Source organism: Pelodiscus sinensis, chromosome 4 (genome assembly GCF_052426305.1).
Source record: "Pelodiscus sinensis isolate ZL-2025 chromosome 4, ASM5242630v1, whole genome shotgun sequence".
Classification (NCBI taxonomy): Eukaryota; Metazoa; Chordata; order Testudines; family Trionychidae; genus Pelodiscus; species Pelodiscus sinensis.
In genome coordinates, this window is record NC_143055.1 from 6,489,081 (window position 1) to 6,513,228 (window position 24,148).

At 46.4% G+C, this 24,148-nt stretch overlaps 1 protein-coding gene across 2 annotated transcripts in view; it reads right to left on the minus strand.

Moving 5' to 3' along the window:
• ATRN (attractin) overlaps positions 1-1,616 on the minus strand; it is a 225,780-nt gene extending 224,164 nt beyond the window's left edge. Inside the window, exon 1 of one of the 2 annotated variants that reach the window (XM_075931018.2) lies at positions 1,277-1,616. In XM_075931018.2, coding sequence (XP_075787133.2) covers positions 1,277-1,488 — 212 coding nt within the window. In that variant the 5' untranslated portion in view covers positions 1,489-1,616. The remainder of the gene's footprint in view (positions 1-1,276) is intronic. The other variant, XM_075931019.2, reaches the window with a different exon arrangement.
• Positions 1,617-24,148: the final 22,532 nt, after the last annotated feature.

The following is a 24,148-nucleotide window of genomic DNA, read 5'->3' on the forward strand; positions in this document are numbered from 1 at the left end:
TGCTCCGCCCCACCAGCTCCTCTTGTCATTCCAGGAAGGGCAGAAACCAGAAAAAGGTGGGGGCTTGAGAGAAGGGGTGGAATGGTGACATAAAGAGGTAGGGTGGGTGTAGAGAAGAGGTAGGAAAAAAGCAGGGTAGGGCAGGCTCTTGAGGGATGGGTAGGAGAGGGACAGACTGGGATGGGATGGGGTCAGGTATCTTGCTGCTGCTAATTCCAGCCCCCTGCTAGTTCCTCAAGCCACCCATGACCCCACTTGCCCCTGAAGCACTGGGGTCCCCAAAGCACAGGACCCAGTCCATCATCCATCCTTTGGAAAGGGCATCTCTAAAACCATAAGCCCCTATATGGGTGAAGCTGGACCCACATTCCTGAATATTGACTCGCTTGGGATAGACATATTAGAACTGAAGACCAATGAATTATAACATGTATGCGTCAAGGAATGCCACTACTCTTGGGATAGACAAAGTTTTAGTGGCTCTCTTGGGATAGACATATCAGAACTGAAGACCCATGAATTATAAAACATGTGCATCAAGGAACGCCACTACATGGTCAGAAATCCAGCGGTTGCCAAAAGCTTCAGAATCATACCACCAATTGTTCATCTGCTTGCACAAACACCTTAGTTGCATTCAATTCACGTTTTGAAAGGATAAGATCAGTAACAAAGGTATTGGTCATCAAAAACCAGCAACTGCCTCTGTAAGTTCAGTTTCAAAGTGGCTCTCTTGGGATAGACATATTAGACCTGAAGACCCGATGAATTATAAAATGTGTAGATCAAGGAATGTCACTACAGGGCCAGAAATCCAGCAGGTTGCCAACAGCTTCAGTGGCACAACAGCATTGCCAAGAATGGATATACACTTAATATCCAGGCAGATCATCTGAAGGAACTAGCGAGCGATGGATCCAGGGGATGCTTGTTCTGCAGTGACACCCGCACGGATGCGCTAGGACTGTGAGCAAGGTTCTGGAAAAACAACTTAAGACCTCCCCCCCCCCGAAAAAAAAAAAGTCTGGGAGCCCTTTAAAGTCTGACCAAGCCGGCGGACGGCATGGCGAGCTCTCTCGGGGGGGCTGCCCCTCGCCACCTGCCCCCCCCCCCGGCACGCCATCCCGAATACGCGTGCGCACCCAGGGGCTTTGCACCCCACTTCGCCTCCCCGCCAGAGGGGCACAGGAGCCGCCCCGCCCCTCTCCTCACGCGCCCCACGGGGGCCGGGCCCCTCCCCCCCCGGCGTGAGGCGGCCTCGCGGGCGCCCCCTCACCTGAAGCGGCCCCCGCAGTGCTGGCACTGGTCGCCCACCCAGCCGGCCTGGCACTCGCACTGCCCGCTGCCCGGCTGGCAGCGCCCGCCATTGGCGCACGGCTTGTCGCACTCCTTCGCCTCGCCCGCCGCGCCGGGCCCCGCCGCCAGCAGCAGCAGCAGCGCCAGCAGCAGCGCCGGCCCGCCCCGGCCGCGGCTCCGGCTCCGCTCCATCGGCCGCCGGACTCGGCTCTGGCGTCGGGCTCCTGCTCGCGCGGCGCCTCCTCCTCCCCGGGCCGGACGGTGGCCGGCGAGGGAAACCTGCGCGCGGCCCGCGACGGTGGCCGAGAAGGAAGGGGACGTCGCCGCCGCCGCCGCTTGCGCTCCCCCAGCGGCAGGGCCGGGGCCGCGGGGAGATGACGTCACCGCCCGCGCGACGGCCTCGCGGGGACCGGTCGCGTCCCGCCCCCCCGCGCACGAGATACGGGCGGGGGGGGCGCCGTTTTCCTTCCCCTCCCCCCTCCCTCCGGTGTTCAGCACCCGGGGGGGGGGGGCGTGGCCGTGGCTCGGGCTCCACCGACCCGCCTGCTGCCTCCTGTCCCACAGAGGCAGCAGCATGGGGGCTGGAGCAGCCTCTGTCCCAGGGGAGCTCGCCCCCCCTCCCCCCCCCATAGGCTTGCCAGATGCTTTCACCAAAATTCCCAAACATGATTGAGGGAAGAAGAAAAAAAGGTGGGGACCAAAGTAGTTGAGAAAAAAAAAAAAAGGTCACTGTGCCTTTAAATGACCTCACGCCCCCTCCCCCCCCCCCCCACCAGATGCAGCAGGGGAAACTGTCCCCCCCCCCCAGGCTTCCATCCTGAGGGAAACAAGAAATCCCATCTAATTTATGCCATCGTGTGCCGAAAGGGTCCCTCCGCTATGTACGTTGGACAAACGTCTCAGACACGTCGCCAAAGGATCAATGCCCACAAAACAGATATCAGACAGGATCCCAAAGAAAAAAGAGTTTCTTGCCATTTCAGCCAGAAAGGACGTTGTCTCAACGACTTGATTACCTGCATCCTGCTTCAAAGACCTTTTAAGACGTCACTTCAAAGAGAATCCTCTGAACTGTCATTCATGCTTAAATTCGACACTTTACGCCTAAGTTTAAACAAAGACACTAATTATCTTACCCATTACAATGATAGCTTCCCCAATTATCACCTCTAATATCATTAGCTCACAGACATTTACATCCCCCCCCCCCCCGTCCCCTCCCTTCCATCCCCCTTCTGTTCTGAAATTTGATTTGTCCTTTTCATGTGTGTTTGCTTTTTTTTAATTGTATCCTTTGGTATATATGGTTGTGACAATTTTCTTCCACTATTTGATCTGAGGAAGTGGGTCTGGCCCACGAAAGCTCATCACCTATTAAACCATCTTGTTAGTCTTTAAAGTGCTACACAGTCCTGTTTTTGGTTTCAAGAAATACCAGACATTTCAGGTAATTTCTGGAGGGTTTTACTAGCCAGGGGAGCCAAATACTGAACAGTCTGGGCAAAACCCAGACACCTGGCAAACATAGCTGGTTTTTAAACTGGCTCCTCTCGTGGACCAGCTCCCACCTGCCACCCCAGGATGTTGCCTCTAATACAGCAGCAACGGGGCGCCTGGGAAGTGAGGCCAGAGTGCATTGGCTTTTGGCCCCACCCCCGGGGACAGTCGAATAGTCGTGTAACTGATAAGATCCCATGCACTTACATAACTATTTAATTACACTATATCTAACATCCCTAGTACACACTAGAGATGTAAGTGAGTAGTGTAGGCTTATTGGGTATTGGTGTCACTACTCAACTAGTTGCTTCTCCCGCCCCTTGCTAACTCTATCAGAGGCAGCAAGAGAGCAGGAGCCAGTGCTGCGGGGAGCCAGCTTTTAAAGCCGGATCCTCCCAGTACCGTATCCATGGGGCCGGGGGCAAGGAAGGCAGAGGCACAGCGGGAGACTGGGCGTGAGATGGGACTACTTCAGTCCCCGCTGGCACTGGTTCCCACTGCTGACGCGTCTGCTTTTCAAAAACAGTCTAGTGCAAGCTGGGAGAAATGGGTGTCCACAAAAGAAAGTCCTGACTCAGTGATGATACGAGATGAAGCCTGCAACAGCAGAAAAATATTATTAAATTCTGTTGCAATATTCATAGAGGCCAAGGCCTAAGCTGACCACTGTGATCATACACTCTTATCATGACCTGTATAACACAGACCATAGAACTTCCCCAAACTAATTCCTAGTGTAGATCTGCTAGGAAAAACTAACTAATTTCATTTAAAAATTACCATTGATGGAAAATTCATTATGACCCTTAGTAAATTGCTTCAGTGGTTAGTTACTTTCACTGGTAAAACTTTGGATCCCATTCTAGTTTGTTTGCTTTACCTTCTAGCCACTGGATCATGTTACACATCTTTCCTAGACGGAAATACCCATTTTAAAATATTTTTTCTGTGCAAACATATATACACTTTAATCAACCCTTAACCTTCTGTTACTTAAGCTAAATAGATTGTCATACCTATCACTTAAGGCATGCTTTCTATTCCTTTAACCAGTCCAGTGGCTGTCCTCTGACCCTTCTTCAGTTTCACAATGTACTGTCTAAAGACCTCATCGTAATAAGCACTGTACAAAATGACAGACATGCCAAGCGCCACAGAGCTCACAATCTAGGATTCAGAGAAAAAACAACAGGTGAATGAAGAGTTAACAGGTGGAAAAAGAAAGACAAGAAAACAGAAAAATGTCAGTATTTGCATTGATAGTCACAGTGCTCCCACTAAGGACTAAAGGACATAGAAGAATGTTAGTTTAAACAGAAACACTCACATTTCATACCTGATTTACTAAAGTATAGACAAAAAGTTTACAATATCACAATGATCAATAGTCACAGAGAGGTAGGCGTGTTAGTCTGCATCTGCAAAAACAATGCGGAGTTCTGTGACATCATGTCTACACTCGCTGCTTCTTGCACAAGTAATATGCAAATGAGGCTAAGGAAGGAATATCGCCAAGCCTCATTTGCATACCTAATAAGCCACCATTTTTTCCCGAAGAGGCTCTTGAGCAAGGAGGAGCGTCTACACTGCCCCTTCTTGCCCAAGAAAAACCCTCTTGCGCAATGCTGTTACACCTATTACTTTTCAAGTTACTTTTCATGTGCGCGAGAGGCACATGGTGGAGGGGAGGAGATGGGGAAGCTGCAGGTGGAGGAGCAGTGGACCGCATGCAGACCACCATTTGCCAAACACTGGTGTAGACACTGGTCCAGAAGAGCAAAATTGTGAGAAAGCAAAGTGAGCAATACTTCTCAGCATTATCATCATACCCTTGAATGACCTGAGGTATTGGAGTGAGGCAACAAATACTTTTCTGAACAGACTAATAAGAATGATGAGTAGTCCTGTGGCATCGTAGGGTATGTCTACACTAGCCACCCTAGTTCGAACTAGAGTGGCTAATATAGTCATTTGAACTTGCAAATGAAGCTTTATTTGCATGTTCGAATGACTACATTAGCCAACCTAGTTCGAACTAGGGCGGCAGTGTAGACATACCTTTACAGACTAACGAATATATATATATGGTATCATGAGCTTTTGTGGGCAAAACCCACTTCTTAGAATGAAATTTTTTTTTTCTCCACTCAAGATCATCTCATCTGAAGAAGTGGGTTTTGCCCATGCAAGTTCATATCATACATACATACATATATATATATATATATATATATAGGGCTCGCCAAGTGTCAGCGAACCCTGCTCACCAGCCGCACGGTTCTGCTCTCTGCACATGCGCACATTGCTCTGCGCCAGCTCTTCAGGGTTGTAATCTACTCATCACGAGCAAGTAGATTACACTATTTGTCGAGCCCTGTATATATATATATATATATATATATATATATATATATATATATATATATATATATATATACACACACACACACACAGGGCTCAACAATTAGGGCAATCTACGCACCCGTGGTGAGTAGATTTTAGCTCAGCATGGCCCTGCAGCGCGATCAGCACGTGCGCGGTGTGCCAAACCACGCGGATAGCGAGCAGGGCTCTCCGCTGCTTGTCAAGCCCTGTATATGTGTGTGTGTGTATACAGGCAGTCCCCGGGTTACGTACAAGATAGGGACTGTAGGGTTATTCTTAAGTTGAATCTGTATGTAAGTCGGAACTGGCGTCCAGATTCAGCCGCTGCTGAAACTGATCAGTTTCAACCGCGGCTGAATCTGGACGCCAGTTCTGACTTACATACAGATTCAACTTAAGAAACCCAGTCGTCCCCAAGTCAGCTGCTGCTGAAACTGAGCAGCGGCTGATTCCAGGAAGCCTGGGGCAGAGCAACTCTGCCTTGGGCTTCCTGTAGTCAGCCGCTGGTCAATTTCAGCACCGGCTGACTTGGGGACGCCTGGGGCAGAGCAGCTGGGGTGCTGCTGGGTTGCTCCAGTAGCGCGGCTCCTTAGCGCTACTGGAGCAACCCAGCAGCACCCCAGCTGCTCTGCCCCAGGCATCCTGATTCAGCCGCTGCTGAAACTGACCAGCAGCGGCTGAATCAGGACGCCTGGGGCAGAGCAGCTGGGGTGCTGCCGGGTTGGTCCGGAGCGGCGCTGCGGGACCAACCCGGCAGCCCCCAGCTGCTCTACCCAGGGGTAGGCAAGAAAAGCCTGGTCTGCTGGGGGGGCACTAGCTGCACCCCCCCCCCCAGCAGACCAGGGAGATGGGGGTGGCAGGACCGCCCAAGTCCTCCACGGCTTTGCTCCGTCTCCCTGGTCTGCTGACCTGGGAGACGCGGAGCAAAGCCGCAGCGCACGCGGGCAGCGGGACAGTCCAGGCGCGCCGCGGCTGTCCCACTGCTGGCGTGCTCCGAGGCTTTGCTCCCCATCTCCCTGGTCTGCTGGCCAGACCAGGGAGATGGGGAGCAAAGCCGCGGAGCACGCCCGCAGTGGGACAGCCCAAGCGCGCCCAGGCTATCCCGCTGCGGGTGTGCTCCAAGGCTTTGCTCCCCGTCTCCCTGCAGACCAGGGAGACGGAGAGCAAAGCCGCGGAGCACGCCCGCAGCGGGACAGCCCAAGTGCGCCTGGGCTGTCCCGCTCTGGGCGTGCTCCAAGGCTTTGCTCCCCGTCTCCCTGCAGACAGGCGGCGGCTTTGCTCGGGTGTCCCTGGTCTGCTGGGGGGGGGTCCAGCAGCTTTTCTGCCCCCCCCCCCCCCCCAGCAGACCAGGGAGACCGGAAGAAGCTTTTCTCGCCCTGGAGGACACGGGTGGCGACCCGCCGCCCGTGAGCTCCGGGGCGAGAAAAGCCCTGTTTGTAAGTGCAGATCCGACATAAGTCGGATCGGCGTAAGTCGGGGACTGCCTGTGTATATATATATATATATTTGTTAGTCTCTAAGTTGTCACAGGACTACTCATTTATGAAGTTACAGGCTAACATGGCTAACCCTCTGAGACTAGTAGGAATGAGGTTGTTGTTTACTATGGGAAGAGTCATAGAATCATAGAATACTAGAACTGGAATGGACTTTGAGAGGTCATCAAGTCCAGTCCCCTGCCCTCAAGGCAGGACCAAGCGCCATATAGACTATCCCTGATAGATGTCTGTCCAACCTGCTCTTCAGTACTTCCAGTGATTGAAATTCCACTACCTCCCTAGGCAATTTAGTGCTTACCCACTCTGACAGGTAGTACGTTTTTCCTAATGTCCAACTGAAAACTCCCTTGCTTGCAATTTAAGCCCATTGCTTCTTATCCTATCATCAGAGGCCAAGGATAACAATTTTTCTCCCTCCTCCTTCATAACACCTGTTTAGATACTTCAAAACTGCCATCATGTCTCCTCTCAGTCTTCTCTTTTCTAAACTAAACAGCCCAGTTCTTTCAGTCTTCCCTCATGGCTCATGTTTTCTAGACCTTTAATCATTTTTGTTGCTCTTCTCTGGACCTTCTCCAATTTCTCCACATCTTTCTTGAAATGTGGTACCCAGAACTGGACACAATACTCCAATTGAGGCCTAATCAGCACAAAGTAGAATGGAAGAATGACTTCTAGTGTCTTCGGGTGGGTCTACAATGCAGGGCTTAACTTGAAATAAGCTACACAAATTGAGCTACATGAGTTGCGTACCTTATTTCAAAATAGGGAGTGTCTACACAGCACTTTTTTGAAATAAAGTACTCTTGCTCTGGCTTCCTTTATTCCTTGTACAATGAGGGTTACAGGAGTCGGAGTAAGAAGTCCAACAGCTTGTCAGTATTTTGACACTATTTCGAAATAACTGCCTGCTGTGTACACGCAGATTAAGTTATTTCAGAACAGTGCTAGTTATTTAGAAATAGTGTTGCAGTGTAGACGTACCCTTACCTTACTTATTAACAGGAGTGTTGTGAGTAAGGATACGTCTACACTGCAGCTGATGTAGCTCAATTTGCGTAGCTTATTTCAAGTTAAGCCCTGCAGTGTAGATGCATCCTTAGATAGCAGTGAAGTTACAGTAAGGGGAAATGCAATCCCTAGTTTTAAAAGTGGAAAGAGGTGCTCAGTAAGGCTGAAGGCTATTAAGTAGGAAACCAAAAGTGAAAGTTCTGGAAGCACTGTAAAAGGGAGAGGTTGAAGTAAGGTGCAACACTGCAAAGAATTATGTTTTTGTGGGATGGGTAAAAACTTCATTGAAGCTGATGGGTGTAACTGTCACCCTTCACTTAAAATAGCTGTAAGAAAACAATGAGCTTCTTTATGGAACCAGAAATCTGAAACATTAGCGGCCTCTACCAAAAACATAAATAGGTCACCGCCCAGAACAAAGGTACTCGTGGCCAGAAGAGATTTTGCTGAGTGTGATTTTTTGGGGTATATGAGAGACAGAAAGAGAGGGCATGTCTAGACTACGGATTTTTTTCGAAAGGAGATATGTAAATTCAGTACTAATTTGCATATTTTCTTCCGATTGCATTTTTGAAAGTGGGTCTACTTTCACTGCTTTCACTTTCGAAAATCCCACTTTCGAAAATGCAATCGGAAGAAGATATGCAAATTAGCACCAAATTTGCATATCTCTTAAAAAAACGTAGTCTAGACATATACAGAGAGACTATAGAAACAGATATAGAGGAGGAGCATAAAGCAAGATACAGCCTGAACAAGAACTGTGGCTGTGAAAAAAACCTAGGCTAGGTCTACACTATAGGCTTTTTCCGATTGCTTTTCTGGAAGAGGCTTTTCCATCTAGACGGGGCCAAATGGCAGAAAAGCCTCCTCTTTTGGCGGAGCCCTTATTCCTCATAAAATGAGGATACAGGGCTCCCTGAAAGAGCATATTTGCTCTTCAGCAAAAAAAAGCAGAAGAGCAAATGCATTCCCTGGACTCAGCAGTTTTTCCGGGATACCACTGGTATCCCAGAAAACCCCCGCAGTGTAGACGTATCCTAGGATTTTGGGCTGAGTTCTCGCTGAACAATGCTCAGGGCTGGGAGCAAAGATACTATTTCCTGTTGTTTGATTCCTGCTTTGTTCAAGAAAACAGGATTTTGTACATGCTTTGTGAACAAACAAGATCATATCAAAGATTTCTGACCCTATCATCAGCTTTTCCTAATGGAAACAGTGCACAGGGCCTTGAACTTAGTTTAACTGGTCAGATCAAAAATCTAAAATAAAATAATCAACAACTATATTTAGTTCAGTTAAATAATTTATATTTAGAGCTAAAAAGAAAAAGAAAAAACGCTTGTTTGAGCTGAACCAAGTTCCAAATGGTTTCAGTGGGGTTTTGGAGTGGGTTACTGAAGAGAAGCAAAGGTATTGGTTAGAAACACCAGAAAATAAATCTAAAGGCATATGTAAATAGAAAACCTAGACTGTGAAAGATTTTCCTGGCATAATGATTATGGTTATCAAATCCTTTACCTTCCATGCCTGAGAAAATGGCAGAGCCTGTCAGCCAAATGTAAGTTTGCAACTTAGTTTAAAAGTGCCGTGCTAAGATGCCCTGGCATCCGTAAAGTAAATCGTTAGAGACTTAAAACAGCTATTACAATTAAACCATCCTTTCCATGCTTCAGAGGTGGAGGCAGGGAGGGCTTTTCTAGGGTGTCATATACTCATATTCCTAGAGCTACAGGCTGATATCAAGATGCACTCTGTCTTTTTTGGTGCCATACATTTGCCTGATGGGAGTCACTGCCAGTAAACAAGTCTCTAGATCAGAGACTTAACCAAGCATCTCCGGGATCGACATTCTGCCACTGTATGTCCTTGCTGCTCAAGTACCTAAAAGGATGTTAAAAAGAGGAGGGAGAAAAATTATTCTCTTTAAGGGCTGATGAGAGGACAAGAAGCAATGGGCTTAAATTGGAGCAAGGGAGGTTTAGGTTGGACATTAGGAAAAACTTCCTAATTGTCTGGGTGGTCAAGCACTGGAATAAATTGCCTTGGGAGGTTGTAGAATCTCCATCAATTGGAAATTTTTAAGAACGGGTTAGATAGACATCTGTCAGGGATGATCTAGATGATGCTTCGTCCTGCCATGAATGCAAGCAACTGGACTTGATGACCTCTCATTGTCCCTTCCAGTTCTAGTACAGGTTGAACCTATCTAGTCCAGAACTCTCTGGTCCAGAAACATCTGTCATCTGGAATGGTCTTAGTTAGCTGGATTTCCACTCTTCATGGGTGTGATCAAGTTTCCCGTGGTCTCATAAAGTTTGGTTAAAGCCACCAGTCCTAGCTCTCAGTGTTCTGTGCTGTTATTTAGCTCTAATTTTCCCCTAAGGCTATGTCTACACTCACGGCTTCTTGTGCGAGTAATATGCAAATGAGGCTAAGCGTGGAATATCACCGAGCCTAATTTCCATACCTAATGAGCCACCATATTTTCAGAAGAGGCTCTTGTGCAAGAGGGAGCATCTACACTGCCCCTTCTTGCGCAAGAAAAACCCTCTTGTGCAATGCCGTTACACCTATTACTTTTCAGTGTGGTCAGACACTTCTGAGACACTTGAAAGAGAATCCTCTGAACTGTCATTCATGCTTAAATTCAGCACTTTACACCTAAGTTTAAACAAAGACACTAATTATCTTACCCATTACAAGATAGTTTCCCCAATTATCACCTCTAATATCATTAGCTCACAGACATTTACCTCCCCACCCCCCCCACTCCCTTTCTGTTATGAAATTTGATTTGTCCTTTTCATATGTGTTAATTTTTTTTAATTGTATCCTTTGGTATATATGGTTGTGACAATTTCCTTCCACTTTGATCTGAGGAAGTGGGTTTGGCCCACGAAAGCTCATCACCTAATAAACCATCTTGTTAGTCTTTAAAGTGCGACACAGTCCTGTTTTTTGTTTCAGCTACACCAGACTAACACGGCGACATTTCTATCATGAAATAGAGTGTGAGGGATTCAGTAAGCCCAGAGTCCTGACTGCATTGTTTTTGTTCTGAAAAAGAGAAATATTTACTAAAAGACATATCAAATTGTTTAAAACACCCTTGCCTGGCTCTAGGACAATGCTGTTTGTATAAAACAAACTCCTGATTATTACATTTAGGAATGGGAGAGCCCAAAATACCAGGACACAGAGCTACAGTAGAGCAGTACACTCCTGAGTGATCCTTACATATCCCTAAACAGCAATTTAAATCAGTCACTGATTATTATATAGACATTTCTCCAGACGTATTAAACTCAGTGGTTTATGTGAACAAGCGTGACCTACAATAAACATGTTTGTAGGGATGGACTACACTAACCCCTTTTCTCATTCTCTGGAAGACTTCGAAGTATGAAGTCAATCATCCATACCTGGATTTGCAATTAAATGTCAAGGTGCAGGTTGTTACTTATCCTCTTGAGATGCAGATGCACCATGGCAAGCCAACCATAGACTGTGGTGTTGTGAAGATAGACTCATGGGGTGAAATTCTGGACTCACTGAAGTCATAAATAAAACTCCCACTGACTTTATCTATTTCACACAGTGGCAGCTGAGTAGGGTATACGGGAGACAGGAGAAAAGTGAACAGTGAAAATGCTTTTGGAAGCTGACTCCTAGTCTGTCTATCTTGTCACCATGGTGTCTGGGAATCAAGACCCTAGAGTCACAGTGAATGACTGCCCAGCAAGTCCTGGAGCCACCTTGGGGGGCCAGGAGCCATGGCAGAGATGGCTGCAGGGCAGCAGGGCCAGCAGGAGGTGGGGAGCTGGCTGGGCCCGGGGGTCCGGTGGTAGGGGTCCGGAAATGACCTCATCTGGGACTGCTCAGGTCTTGAGGGTGCCAGACAAGGGAGGTCCAACCTGTAGATTGAAGGAGAGGTTTGGGAGTTTTTCAGCACGGAGATTTCCCGCAAACAGCTCACTCATTGCTCTAGTTTTGTTTCTGTTGTAGTATGTAATATACCATCTTGACACTAATTCTACACTCTTAAACTGGTATAGATCAGGGGTATATTCACGGAAGTCAGCAGAATTGCATCAGTGTAAAACCAATGGGAGTGAGATCAGAATCCTCTATTTAACCTTATTCTAAGTACATTTGACCACATACTTGTTTCTCATTACAGCAAATGTTTGCATAACCTAAGATACTGTGAAAGGTCTCATTTGACCTTAACTTTTCCTTTCATTAGATGCCAGTGTAATTGCCAAAGAGTCTTCAGAGAATATAATTAGTGAGAAATGCATATTAACAATGAAATTGCTTAAATTAATCAAATGCCAGTGAAATTTACAGGCATAACAATAATAAGAAGCTGAAAAAATAAATAAAGCACCTTTGATTCAACAGGATTTTAAAATGCTTTCAATCCATCCTGAAATGCAGTCATCTTTGGGGTTGATGGTAACAACTGGCGCCTATCAGCACTATACAGGTCAGGTCAGTCTGAGAAGATATCATACCCTCTTCAGGGGGTAGCCAAGTTAGTCTGTTACAGAAAACACAACAAATGGTCCGGTAGCACTTTATAGACTAACGAAACATGTAGATGTTATCATGAGCTTTCGTGGGCACAAGTAGGCTGTGCCCACGAAAGCTCATGATAACATCTACATGTTTCGATAGTCTATAAAGTGCTACCGGACCATTTGTTGTTATATGATTGCAGTGGAAATTATAGGTAGACAGAATATAATGACAAAAATGAAGTGTGGTTAAACAATACTATTCATGCATACATTTCAGGAGGATCTCTAACAATCACGAGCTGTTGGACCTTGGTTTTGTATCTAATTCAGATGACAGTGCTTTCAAAAGTACAATGGTCCTAATGCAACAAAGAGATAGTGGATCAGTTATGATTCAGAAAGAAGAATGCCAATAGCTGAGTCACCACCCCGCCTTCCTGAAACACCCATGTTTTCCTTGTAGGTTTGCCATCTCTGTATTGACCCAGTCTGACTCTGCTTATTTTGCAGGCACCAAAGTTTGCAGGAATTCAGCAACAATGACACTGATAGAATTCAGTCAGTTTGAACTCTGCACTGACTCCACTGTAGTCAAGGCCTAATGTTCAAAAGCGTTCATGAATTCTGTGCCTTGAATTTTCGGTTTCTGTCTTGGGCCTGGTTTTCAGAGCAGCTCCATTTGACTTCCATGGGATGCCGTGAGTCCTCCGAGGCTCCATCTTTAAGATGGGCACCTGAAAATGAAGGCATTCAAGAGTAGCAAATACTTCAAATTGTGTGAGTCTTTCCAGAGATCACGCAGCAAGTCAATAGCAAACAAGGGTGCTGAAACAGTTTGTACCGTGGGGGTGCCGAGAGTGATTGAACTGAAAAGTAAACCTTGTATATCTGAAGCAGACTTGTATCAGAGGGGTAGCTGTGTTAATCTGAATCTGCAAGAACAACGAGAAGTCCTGTGGCACCTTATAGACTAACACTAATTGAAGCATAAGCTTTCGTGGGCAAAGACCCACTTTGTCAGATGCATCTGCTGAAGTGGGTCTTTGCCCATGAAAGCTTATGCTCCAATAAATCTGTTAGTCTATAAGGTGCCACAGGACTTCTTGTTGTTGGAACAGACTTGCCTCTGTTTTTAAAAATCTCATTACTCTATAAATAATTAAAAGGAAATGGGTTGCACCCCTCAGAATTGAAAATCAACAGAATGGGCTGTACCTTATGAATGATCTCAGAAATACCACAACGCGAACCAGAAGTTCTTATAAGAGTCTTGAACCCTGGTATTATAAGAATCAAGGTTTGATCAGTGAGCCACACTTCCTTAAATTCTAATTGTCCAAGTCTAGAATTCATTTTTTTTTTATTTTGGCAAGCATGTGCTTTATACATCATGCTGTCTTCCGCTAGAACAGATTGTGACAGTCCAAATGCAATAAGCAATTTGCAGACCACTATTTGACAATCAGAAGTTAGACAAACCCTGGAAAAAGCCTAACTTGTATACAAAATAGCACTTTCTTTTCTGTCTCCCCCCTCCCCTCAAAAATCAGTGGAATATAATGAAAGGCATTCAGATTCATTGATTAGGTCCAATGCACTGTGAACACTCATTTCATTTACAGTCTTGAGTAAACTGGCTGTGAAGAGGTGTACTGCTGTACAAAGGTGGGACCCTCGATGACAGAACAAAAGGAATCAGGGCAGCAGTTCAGGAATTGCTATTTAAAAGAGAAGTTACATATTGGCAATGGAGTTTATAGAGGCATTGGCAGGGAAGCATGTCTCTCAAGGCTGACATAAACTGCTTTCTTACTCGATGGAGTTAGAGGAATGGCCAGTGTCAGAAGTGACTGTAACATTCGCAGCACCTCTACACTGCAACCACAGGTGTGATTTGCAGCTGGTATAGCTGTACTCGAGCTAGCTTGCTAAAAACAGAAATGAGGAAAGCGCAGCCTGGCCTCCAGCATAGACCATGCAAGCCCACCTGTTTCTCCCCTCTCCCCACCCTGACATGTAGTTGCTTGTTCCGTTGGCACTGAAGCCTGTGCCACTAGTTCACCAGAAATAGCAGTGAGGATATGTTGGCAGTCTGGCTAGAATGCAGTTCACATAGGTCTGTCTACATGAGCTGAAAATCAGATCCCTTGGGGTATGTCTCCCCTGCAGCTGGTGACTGCATGTAGCTTCCTGCCGTGGGTAGGCAGACACATACTAGCTCTGCTCAAGCCAGCAAGTTGAAAATAGTATCACCAGGGTAATATGAGCCACAGCTGTGGCTAGCCACTGGAGGGAAAACCCACACAGGGCCCTTGGGTATGTAATCAGGTGGATAGCTGAGCCATAACTCATGCGTTACCCCTGGCAACCCTGCTATTTAAACATGCTAGCACAAATTCAGTGTATGGTGGTTTGCCCAAACTAGGAAGCACATTCCCCCCTGTAGTGTGGGTGTATCTGAAGAAACCAACCCCATGCACTAGTTTACAAGACTGGGTCTTTATTAGTGGAGCTTCTACTCTTCCCTCTCGCCCATGAACACATTACACCAACCCTTTCTGGCATCTGTGGGGATGTCTGCTTATTATTTAAAACTGGTAAGGAATTTCATTCTACTAGTGCACGATGCCTGCCTATGTAACCTCAACTGAAGCTGACATTACCTGTTCTCAGCAGGAACAGAAAAGCAACAGTCATTGGAATTAACCCCGTCCACACTGCCTCACCAATGGGCCTCAGTCCTCATTTGGAGGACCATCTCAACTGAGAAGGTAACCTCTGATTCCTGTGCATTCAGCCTCTAATGAGGCTTCCAACAGGAGTCCTAGCTCAACTGCTAGTGTCGGGCCTTGTAATATGGACACCTGCCCAGAAACTAGGCTGAGACCAACAATCTAATTCATTCATTGGTCATGCCTTTGGAAGACATAGCTTTATAACATGAGAGCATCTTGGAAAAAAATCCAGCCTATATACTAAACTGTTCTCAGGTGCTGTAGACAAATTCTATAGTCCCATGGCTCTCACTCCATTTTGTTTCAGTCAATAAACGTCCTCATACTGTGTTGCAATGGTGCTGTGTGAGTATAAATAACAGCCTTCATAAACTACCTCATGTGACTTAAAACAGATCACAGGGTACGTCTGCACTACATGGCTCCGTCAACAGAGCCATGTAGATTACCTTTGTAGACATAGGAAAATGAAGCAGCAATTTAAATAATCACCGCTTCATTTAAATTAAAATGGCTGCCGCGCTGTGCCGATCAGCTGTTTGTCGGCTCAGCGCTGTAGTCTGGACGCTCCACGGTCGACATCAAAGGCATTTGTCGACCTCCCTGGTAAACCTCATCCCACGAGGTGTCCCCTGGACCCAGAGAAAACTGAGACAAAAAGATACTTTCTCCAAGGTAAGAATACCTACATCCCTATTTTAGGCGCTACTGAGGTCAGAAGAAAAGAAAAAACTGTTCAGCATTTAGGTTCTCTGTCATTCCCAGTGGAAGGATGGATAGATTAGGTAGCTAGCTATTTCACACAATTTAAATTCATTTTTTTTATTAACCATTTAATAATTCTACTCCTTGAATTGTTTTGTCCTCTTGGATCTGTAAGGCATTCCTATACTGGAAGTTAATGCTGTTACAGGAGTGTTCTGTACATATATGTAAGTCATTAATGGATAGACTGCCAGTAGATGACAATCAAGAATATGTAAAAGGCTTCTGATTTTTATTTTTAACTGAAAAAAACATGATGAAACAGTTTTAATCATAAAACACCAGTAAAACTCCCCCTCCCCAAAATAAAATTGGTGTTTATTCTGTACATACTGGAAAAACACTGGTGGGAGATACTTGTACTTAAGGGCTTGTCTATGAGGAGTAGTAACGCAGACTATAGGGATGTAACATTTAAAGCACATTAATTGGTCTCTGTAGACCCTGCTGGCATGCACTAAAAGTTCCCTTGTGAGCTTTAACATAGAGCTGTTTGAAACAGTATTGTGTTAAAGTGCACTAGAGAATATTACAAAGAGAATGCTCATTACAGTACAGACTATTGAAATGAGTAATATGTATAATAACAATGCTCATTACAATATATACAAAGAGTAAGCTCTCACAATCCCTAATTTTTGAACAACCACATAAAACTCAAAAATTACTAAAAATACCACCCAAATGAAATTAATAAGGGAAAAAAAACACAACCCCAAACTCAGGAGGTCTAAATATGTAACATAATGTAGTGTAGTTCTTTCTCAGGTTCTGAAGCACCATAAATAGATACTTGCATGTATTTTTTACATCAGCTCTTAATTCATGATAATTTTCCATGGTACTGCAAAGGTCTATTAGATTTGGCCTTGTTGGTTCATAGATCTTTGCAATTTCTGTAGTCTCTCACTCTACTTCTACACTTTTTTTCTTTCAAAACACAAACTGAAGTGAGAAAATTGGAACCAGCCTGCTTTTTCACCTTGATGAAATTGTATTGTTTTAAAAATCATGTTAATAATGGACCCTGGGTCAGAAACTGTGTTTGCAAAACTGTTAAAAGCATGATTTGAAATCCCATCAGTCTAACTATGTTTGAGCCTCTTGGGTCTGGGTCCTGTAAAGATTTACATATGTGCTTGAAATTTAGCTTGTCAGTTGACTTCAGTGAGACTATTCTTGAGCTTAAACATAAGTGCATGCCTAAATCTGCGCACTATTATGATCATGGCTGTTCTGTGTTTAAGAGAATGTACAAAACCTTGTTTTCAGATGCAGTCAGAAAGTTTGGGCCCCCGCCCACAACGACTGGTCAACCCAGTCAGCACAAACTGATTTTAAAACCATGTTTGAAACGAATTCAGTAAACACAGCTTGAGATGCACACTGCATCAATGCCAATAAAATGCAAACAGGAAATAATTTTGCAAAGTATAATATTATATATCAAAGTGCAAGATAATTATAGTCCTGTAAAATGGTATGTGGTTAGGAGTTGGCTGAATCACACTGGGAAGTAGGAAGTTCTAGAAAGACTACTATATATATGTATGTGTGTGTATATTATATATACACACACTGTTTGGTGTGTGTACACACACACACACACACATACACACACACACACACTGCTGTTTGGTGTGTATACACACACACACACACTCTGTTTGGCAAATGTAGGTCCGCTGCCCGCGCACTCTGCGGCTTGGCTCTGCTTTGCTCTGCTTTGCCCCCCCCCCGTCTCCCTGGTCTGCAGACCAGGGAGACGGGGGGGGGGCAAAGCAGAGCCAAGCCGCGGAGCACGCGGCCAGCGGACAGCCCAGACGCATCTGGGCTGTCCGCTGGCCGCGTGCTCCACGGCTTGGCTCTGCTTTGCCCCTCCCCCCGTCCCTCTGGTCTGCAGACCAGGGGGACGGGCGGGCAAAGCAGAGCAAAGCAGAGCCAAGCCACGGAGCACGTGGGCAGTGGACAGCCCTGTCCGCTGCCCGTGTGTTCCGCCGCTTTGCTTCCTCTCCCTGGTCTGCTGGAGACCAGGGAGAGGAAGGGCCCCGTTCGTAACTGCGGATCCGACATAAGTCGGATCCGCGTAACTCAGGGACTGCCTGTACCTTCATATCTAACACTTGAAGCAAAGGACTATTTGCATTTTAAGGTGAGGAAACTGCAAGGCAGAGAGTAAGAGCCTCAACTGGTGTAAATTGCTCCATTGATTTCTGAGGAGATGCATCAATTTATACCAGCTAGTAGTATTTCGACTTCTAGAGTCAGAGTGCCATATATATGGGCTTAGAAGTCAGGAGTTCCTGAGTCCAGTCACTGAATCACAGAACACTAGAACTAGAAGGGACCTCGAGAGATCATCAAGTCAAGTCCCCTGCCCGCACAGCAGATCAAGCACCGTCTAAATCATCTCTGATAAATATTTGTCCAACCTGCTCTTAAATCTCTCCGGTGATGGGGATTCCACAACCTCCCTGGGCAATTTATTCCAGTGTTTGACCACCCTGACAGGTAGGAAGTTTTTCTGAATGTCCAACCTAAACTTCCCTTGCTGCAATTTAAGCCCATTGCTGCTTGTTCTATCCTCAGAGGTCAAGGAGAACAATTTTTCTCCCTCCCCTTTGTCACATCTTTTTAGGTACCTGAAAGCTGCTCTCATGCCCCCCTCTGTCTTCTCTTTTCTAAACTAAGCAAACCCAATTCTTTCAGTCTTCCCTAATACCGCATGTTTTCTAGACCCTTAATCATTCTTGTTGCTCTTCTCTGGACTCTCTCCAATTTCTCCACATCTTTGCTCCTGCTTGCCCTGCATGTAAAACATCTGTTGCTTATGGAAGTGTATCTTGGTTGGAGTTCACCTAATACTGAGCTTCTATTCTCTGTTATGGGTCCAGACTCTGCAAAGCAGCATGCAGACCAAACAAATAGGGTGTGCCATTAGACTACTGTGATGGACCATTATTTATTATCATCACACTATTGCCTATGGTCTTCAACTGATACTAGGTGCTCTATTGTCCTCGGTATTATACAGACACGTTCTGTTGTCAGAAACAGACCCTCCCTTGAAGAGCTTACATGCTAAATAGGCAGAGCAGGAAAGTCGAGGAAGAGACCGGCAAACTGATTGGTCAGGGGTCACGTAGCAGGTTAGTGACTAAGCAGAAACTTGAGTCTTTATTTCTAGATTCCTAGTCTCATGCTTTATCCACTCTACCACACTACCTCACTCCAGAGGAGTTAAATGCATAGGACTGAGGGCTGAAATTCTCACCAACAATGTGTCTGAGAACTGGGTCACAGGATATTCCTGGGTCTGTGAGGAGAATAGCAGATGTGACCCTGCACAGTATGCTGTGCGGAGTGTTGGCCTTCTGGGTCTAGAGTCATAGGGTGTGTTTACACAGCAGTTAAATACCTGCAGCTGGCCCGTGTCAGCAGGGCTGTCCTCATGAATTCTGGGGCTCTACGCAGCCTGACCACCTGCACCTCCCAGCCTCTGCCAGAGCGTGGGGCAGCCTGTGAGAGCTACAGGCCTGGAGATTTGGGCTGCTGAAGCTGGACATTGGAGCAGGGAGCTGGGGAATTTGGGTTACCAGGGCCAGGCATTAGAGCAGGGGCTGGGGAGATTCGGGCTGCCGGGGCTGGGTGATGTGGGAGGGAGTGCAGGGGACTAGGGCTGCCAGGACTGGATGGCAGAGTGGGGGGCTAGAGGACTGAGGGATTGAGATGCCAGGACTGGAAGGTAGAGAAGGGGTCAAGAGGCTGGGGGATTGGGCTGCTGAGGGTGGGAAGTGGCGCGGGGGCCAAGAGATGGAGCAGGGACTGGAGGGCAGGGAATGGGAGCTGCTTGAGTAAGCCAGTGCTAGGCATACGCAGCACAAGGCACTATATTTGGTGCACAGGGGTGCCATAGTAGTGCCCTATGCACCTGTGTACTCTGTGTATGCCTAAGGAGGTTCTGCATGTTAGTTGTGTTACCCACCACCTCTGTGATTCTTGGGGAACCAGAACATGGTCGCCTGTCAGCCTTGTGCTCTTGGGGAGTCAGGGAGTGACATTCATGGAAAACCATCCCCCTCCCTCAGGCCTCTGCTAGAATCAAAGACAAAGCAAAGAAAAGGCCAGGGAAGACACACCTAAACTGCTTCAGACAAGGGTGATACAATTAAGGAAACACCCCAGCCTCATTTGCATTAAAGATGGAACAGAGGGACATCTCATTAGCATACAGAATGGAGAGCAGCTCTTCCAAGGCAGGAACCGCACTGAACTATGGGACACCGAAAGCAGAGAAGCACTGCCTGATGGGAAATCCCTGCTCCAGATGCTAATGAACCTAGGCCTGCTCACACCCAGATTAGTCATTATCAGACCAATTCTAGTAACGATCCTATTGACATCTAAAATACTGAAACTGCCTAGTTGCATTGTGAGCTCGTTCAAGGAACATCACCCATAACCAGGGGTGATCAGTCTCTATTGTCTCTCCTCTTTCTCTTTGAACTATCCCTATAAAAACTCCTGTCCTTGTCCCAAGAAAACTGTTCTGATACCTGGACTTAAACTGCATCAGTTCCATTGAGACTTCTTCATCTCCTGTCTGATCGTGCTGGGGGCGCTGTCCTGCTTTTCTCCTGCCCTCTGGACCCCCGGCTACCATCATCATCTGGGAACCCCGATCAGTGCAAGCTCCGTGGAGTGGTGAGGTCTCTCTCTCTCTCTCTCTCTTTCTCTCTCTCTCTCTCAACTATCTCTCTGAGCATAGCCTCCTGACCCTGCCCTGTGTAAACTGTTATATGGTTACCTAACATTTGTAAGCAGCTTCAATTTAGATTTAATATTGTAATTGTTAGATTTAATATTGTAACTGTTTGATATCTATTCACTACTCAGAAATAAATCACTTTCATTGTTAAGCTGGTTGCTTCTCTCTCTTTCTTTCTCTTTTGCTCACTCTTCCTTAAGGGGTGTTGTTTTGGCTTCCCCATTCGCTCTGCAACAACGCTTCTTGTACCCAAGCAAAAGATCCCTGTAGTGCCCAAAATCCTGTGGGGTTTGCTCATCGTGTGGTTTACCAGTGAATGACTGTGGTGTGAAAGTGGGGATAGGGGGTGCTGAACCTGGGGGCTTATGAGGATGGCAGCTTAAAGTGCTGTTTAATCCAGCCCACGGAGTCCAAAGGCACATGAGGGTGCAGTGTGGCATTGCTGTGAAACCCAGCCAGCTGAGTCCAGGGACATATGAGGGGGTCAGCTTGTGAGTGCTGAGTACCCAGTCCTCTCAGACGTGCTCTGACTAGTGTGTGTGAGTGTCTGTGTGTGTTGCTAAGGTGGGAAGAACCCCATCCTGAGGAACCTAGTTCCTGCAGGAGAGCTCCAGTGGGAGGGGGAATTGGCAGCAGGGAGAATTCAGCTCCATATGAGAGCCCCAGTAAGCACCAACAGCACACTGATAGAACTGTTAACCTTCCCCCAGTCCCATAAGGGTAACCCTGATAAATGAGCATACCCCAGAGTATTGGGCAAATCTGGTAACAAATTGGTGGAGGAACGTGGGCAGCACGTGATCCTGATCACGGGGTACTTGTTGAGTAGTTGCTGCAGAGTGGGGAAACTGAGGCACAGGGTTTTTTTTTTGTTTCCTCTTTTCTCTTTCCTTTTTGTTGTTGTTGTTGTCTTTTAGTGAGCTGCTTCTATCATTTCACATAGAATACTTAAAAAAAAGTTCTGAACTATGCTTGGAATTATTGTAGCTGAACTGTGCTTGGAATTAATGTGGTAACTGGTCAGAATTGTGCTTGGAATTATTGTAGAATTATTGCAGAGTTGTGCAAATAGGACTTAATGTGGTAAAGTTTCTGAATTGTGCTTGGAATTTTTGTAGAACTGGAACTAGGAATTAATGTGGTAACAGTTCTGAATTGTGCTTAAAATTTTTGTAGCTGAACTATGCTTGGAATTATTGTAGTACTGTGCATTTAGGAATTATTGTAGAACTGGAACTAGGAATTAATATGGTAACAGTTCTGAATTGTGCTTGGAATTTTTGTAGAACTGTGCGAATAGGAATTAATGTGGTAAAGTTCTGAATTGTTCTTGGAATTATTGTGGGACTGTGCAATTGAAAGTTAAATATTGGGCTTGAAAGTAAATGTTTTAGAGTTATATTGACTGCAGGTAAAAGATAACTAGTGAAATAAGGAAAGTAGAGATGTCTGAGAGAATCCCTTTGGCTGCTCGCTTGAGACAGGAGAAAACCAATAGGTTAGAGAGATGGGTAATGAAGAAGGGGAAATGTCCCTGGGAAAGAGGATGTTTTAAGGGTGTGGATCCCCTGCTTGAAGCAAGTTTGAGCTTTGAACAATACTGCACAACCATTAAACCACGAGGTAGTGCAAAAGATGCAGCTGCTGCATGGGCATTGTTTTATGCATGTCTGGACATGGCCAAAATGGTAAAGGGAAGGCAGGAACTGGAGCGGGAGAAAAAGCAGTTACAACAGTGTTTGGATAAAAGTGAGATGGATGGATGTGAATTTATAGCAGAAAAGCTTAAAATGGTGACTTTACTTAGAAATATGCAAGAGGAAAGGGACAAGGCCAATATGGCTGCAGAACAGTACAGAAAAGAGTTGTCTCACACTAAAATGTTGTTAGAGGAAGCACAAGCAGCAACTCGCTTTCTAGCAGATGAAAACAAGGCAGCTAAGGCAGCAGCTAGCCATCAGAAGTGTGAGGCAGAGATCAGTAAACTGCATGCCCAACTTAGTGCCCATAAGGGGGTGGTAGCAGCTGTAAGGATAAGAGAGGACTGTGATTGGGAACCTCCTACAAAAATAGAAATACTCCCTGATACTGAACCCCAAGCCCCATTTAACCCCCAGTGGTCTCACAGGCACAATGTTGCCCCTGTTTCCACAAGGGAAGTTAAACACATAGTTTCAGGAGCTGACCTTCCCACAACAGAGCTGGTCACCGATGTAACAAGGTGGTCTCCTAGCCAGGCCAAGGCTATTGCTGAGAGGCTGGGACCACTGAACGGTGACACAGCTGTGGCATGGATGGCTCGCATTTGGCAAATGTACCCCTCTGCTGATGGAATGGACCTTACCCAGTTGGCCCAGTTATGTGCTTCTCCTGGTGATGCAGATGCTCTGGACATAGGCATAGGTTCATGGGAGCGGACTGCCCCTGGGCCCCGGGAATGGATGATAAGTGCTCTCAAAATATTACTGCCTGCTTCTTCCCTTAAAAAACTCTATATTCTGGAAGAGCAGAAACCTGGAGAGGCCCCTGAAGCTTACCTAATTCGCAAAAAGATGCTGGCAGCTCTCTCTGATTCATTGCCCCAGACAGAAGAGAACGGAATTATCACTTACCAGTATCAGGGACATGAATTGGTACAGAGCACATATGCAGGGCTGAATTCCCAGACAAAAATGACCATGGGGGCTGTGGATTTGGAACACCTTACATGGAATGAGCTAGTGGCAAAAATTAAACAGGTGGGAGATTTGTTAAGAGAGACTGGTGTTTTAAAAAAACAGATCAGCAAAAAGACTAACTGTGAGCCTGTACAGGCCATTACTTTTGCAAATAATGGTCCCCATTCTGCCAGTCGCACTCCCAGTGGTAGTCCCCCTACTTCCCACCGTATTGGGCAGCGCCGACCCAAGGAGACCCTTAGGAATGTGATCTGGATGGAGCTAGTAAAGTTAGGGGAAGACATGAGGAAATATGATCGCCAGCCCCTCAGCACTCTAATTAATGCTTTGTCTCAGGTTACGCGGAGAACAGAGTTGATGGAGGGAGCCCCACCTCGGCCCACTGCTCCAGTGAGGAGTGAGTCCCCAACACTCACTCCCTGTCAAAACCAGAATCCTGCCTCCTCTTCTGAGTGCAGGCTTTCAAGGGAGTCAGCTGATCAATAGGGGTGCCCTGTTCCCCGTGGGCCTCCCCAGCTGATTGCAAGACTTCATTGTGACAGGTGGGGGAGACCAACTGTAAGGGCTACAGTGGGGAATCCAGGGACGTTAGCCCAGCTGCTAGTGGACACAGGAGCCTCAGTAAACATTCTGAGTCCTCGGTGGATCTCGGGAGGGAGACCCACCACTAAACAGGCTCAGCTCAGTGGGTGTGGGGGAGAAATCCAGGAAGCACCTGTTTGGCAGGATGGTCCCTTGCTAGTGGACAGACTACAGGGACAAGTAGAATGCTGTGCTCAGGAGGGAAAGGACATGGAAAGAACTGGAGACACTTGGGTGATTCACACCAAGGGGCATCAGAAAAATCCCTCAGAGGAAGCACACTGGAACAACAGAGCTGATGCCTTAGCCAAAGCTGCTGCTATCAGTGACCATACCAAAGACACAGACCAGGTGGAACAAACAGAGGCCGTAACTACTCAGGGAAAACCTTTAGGCCACGGAA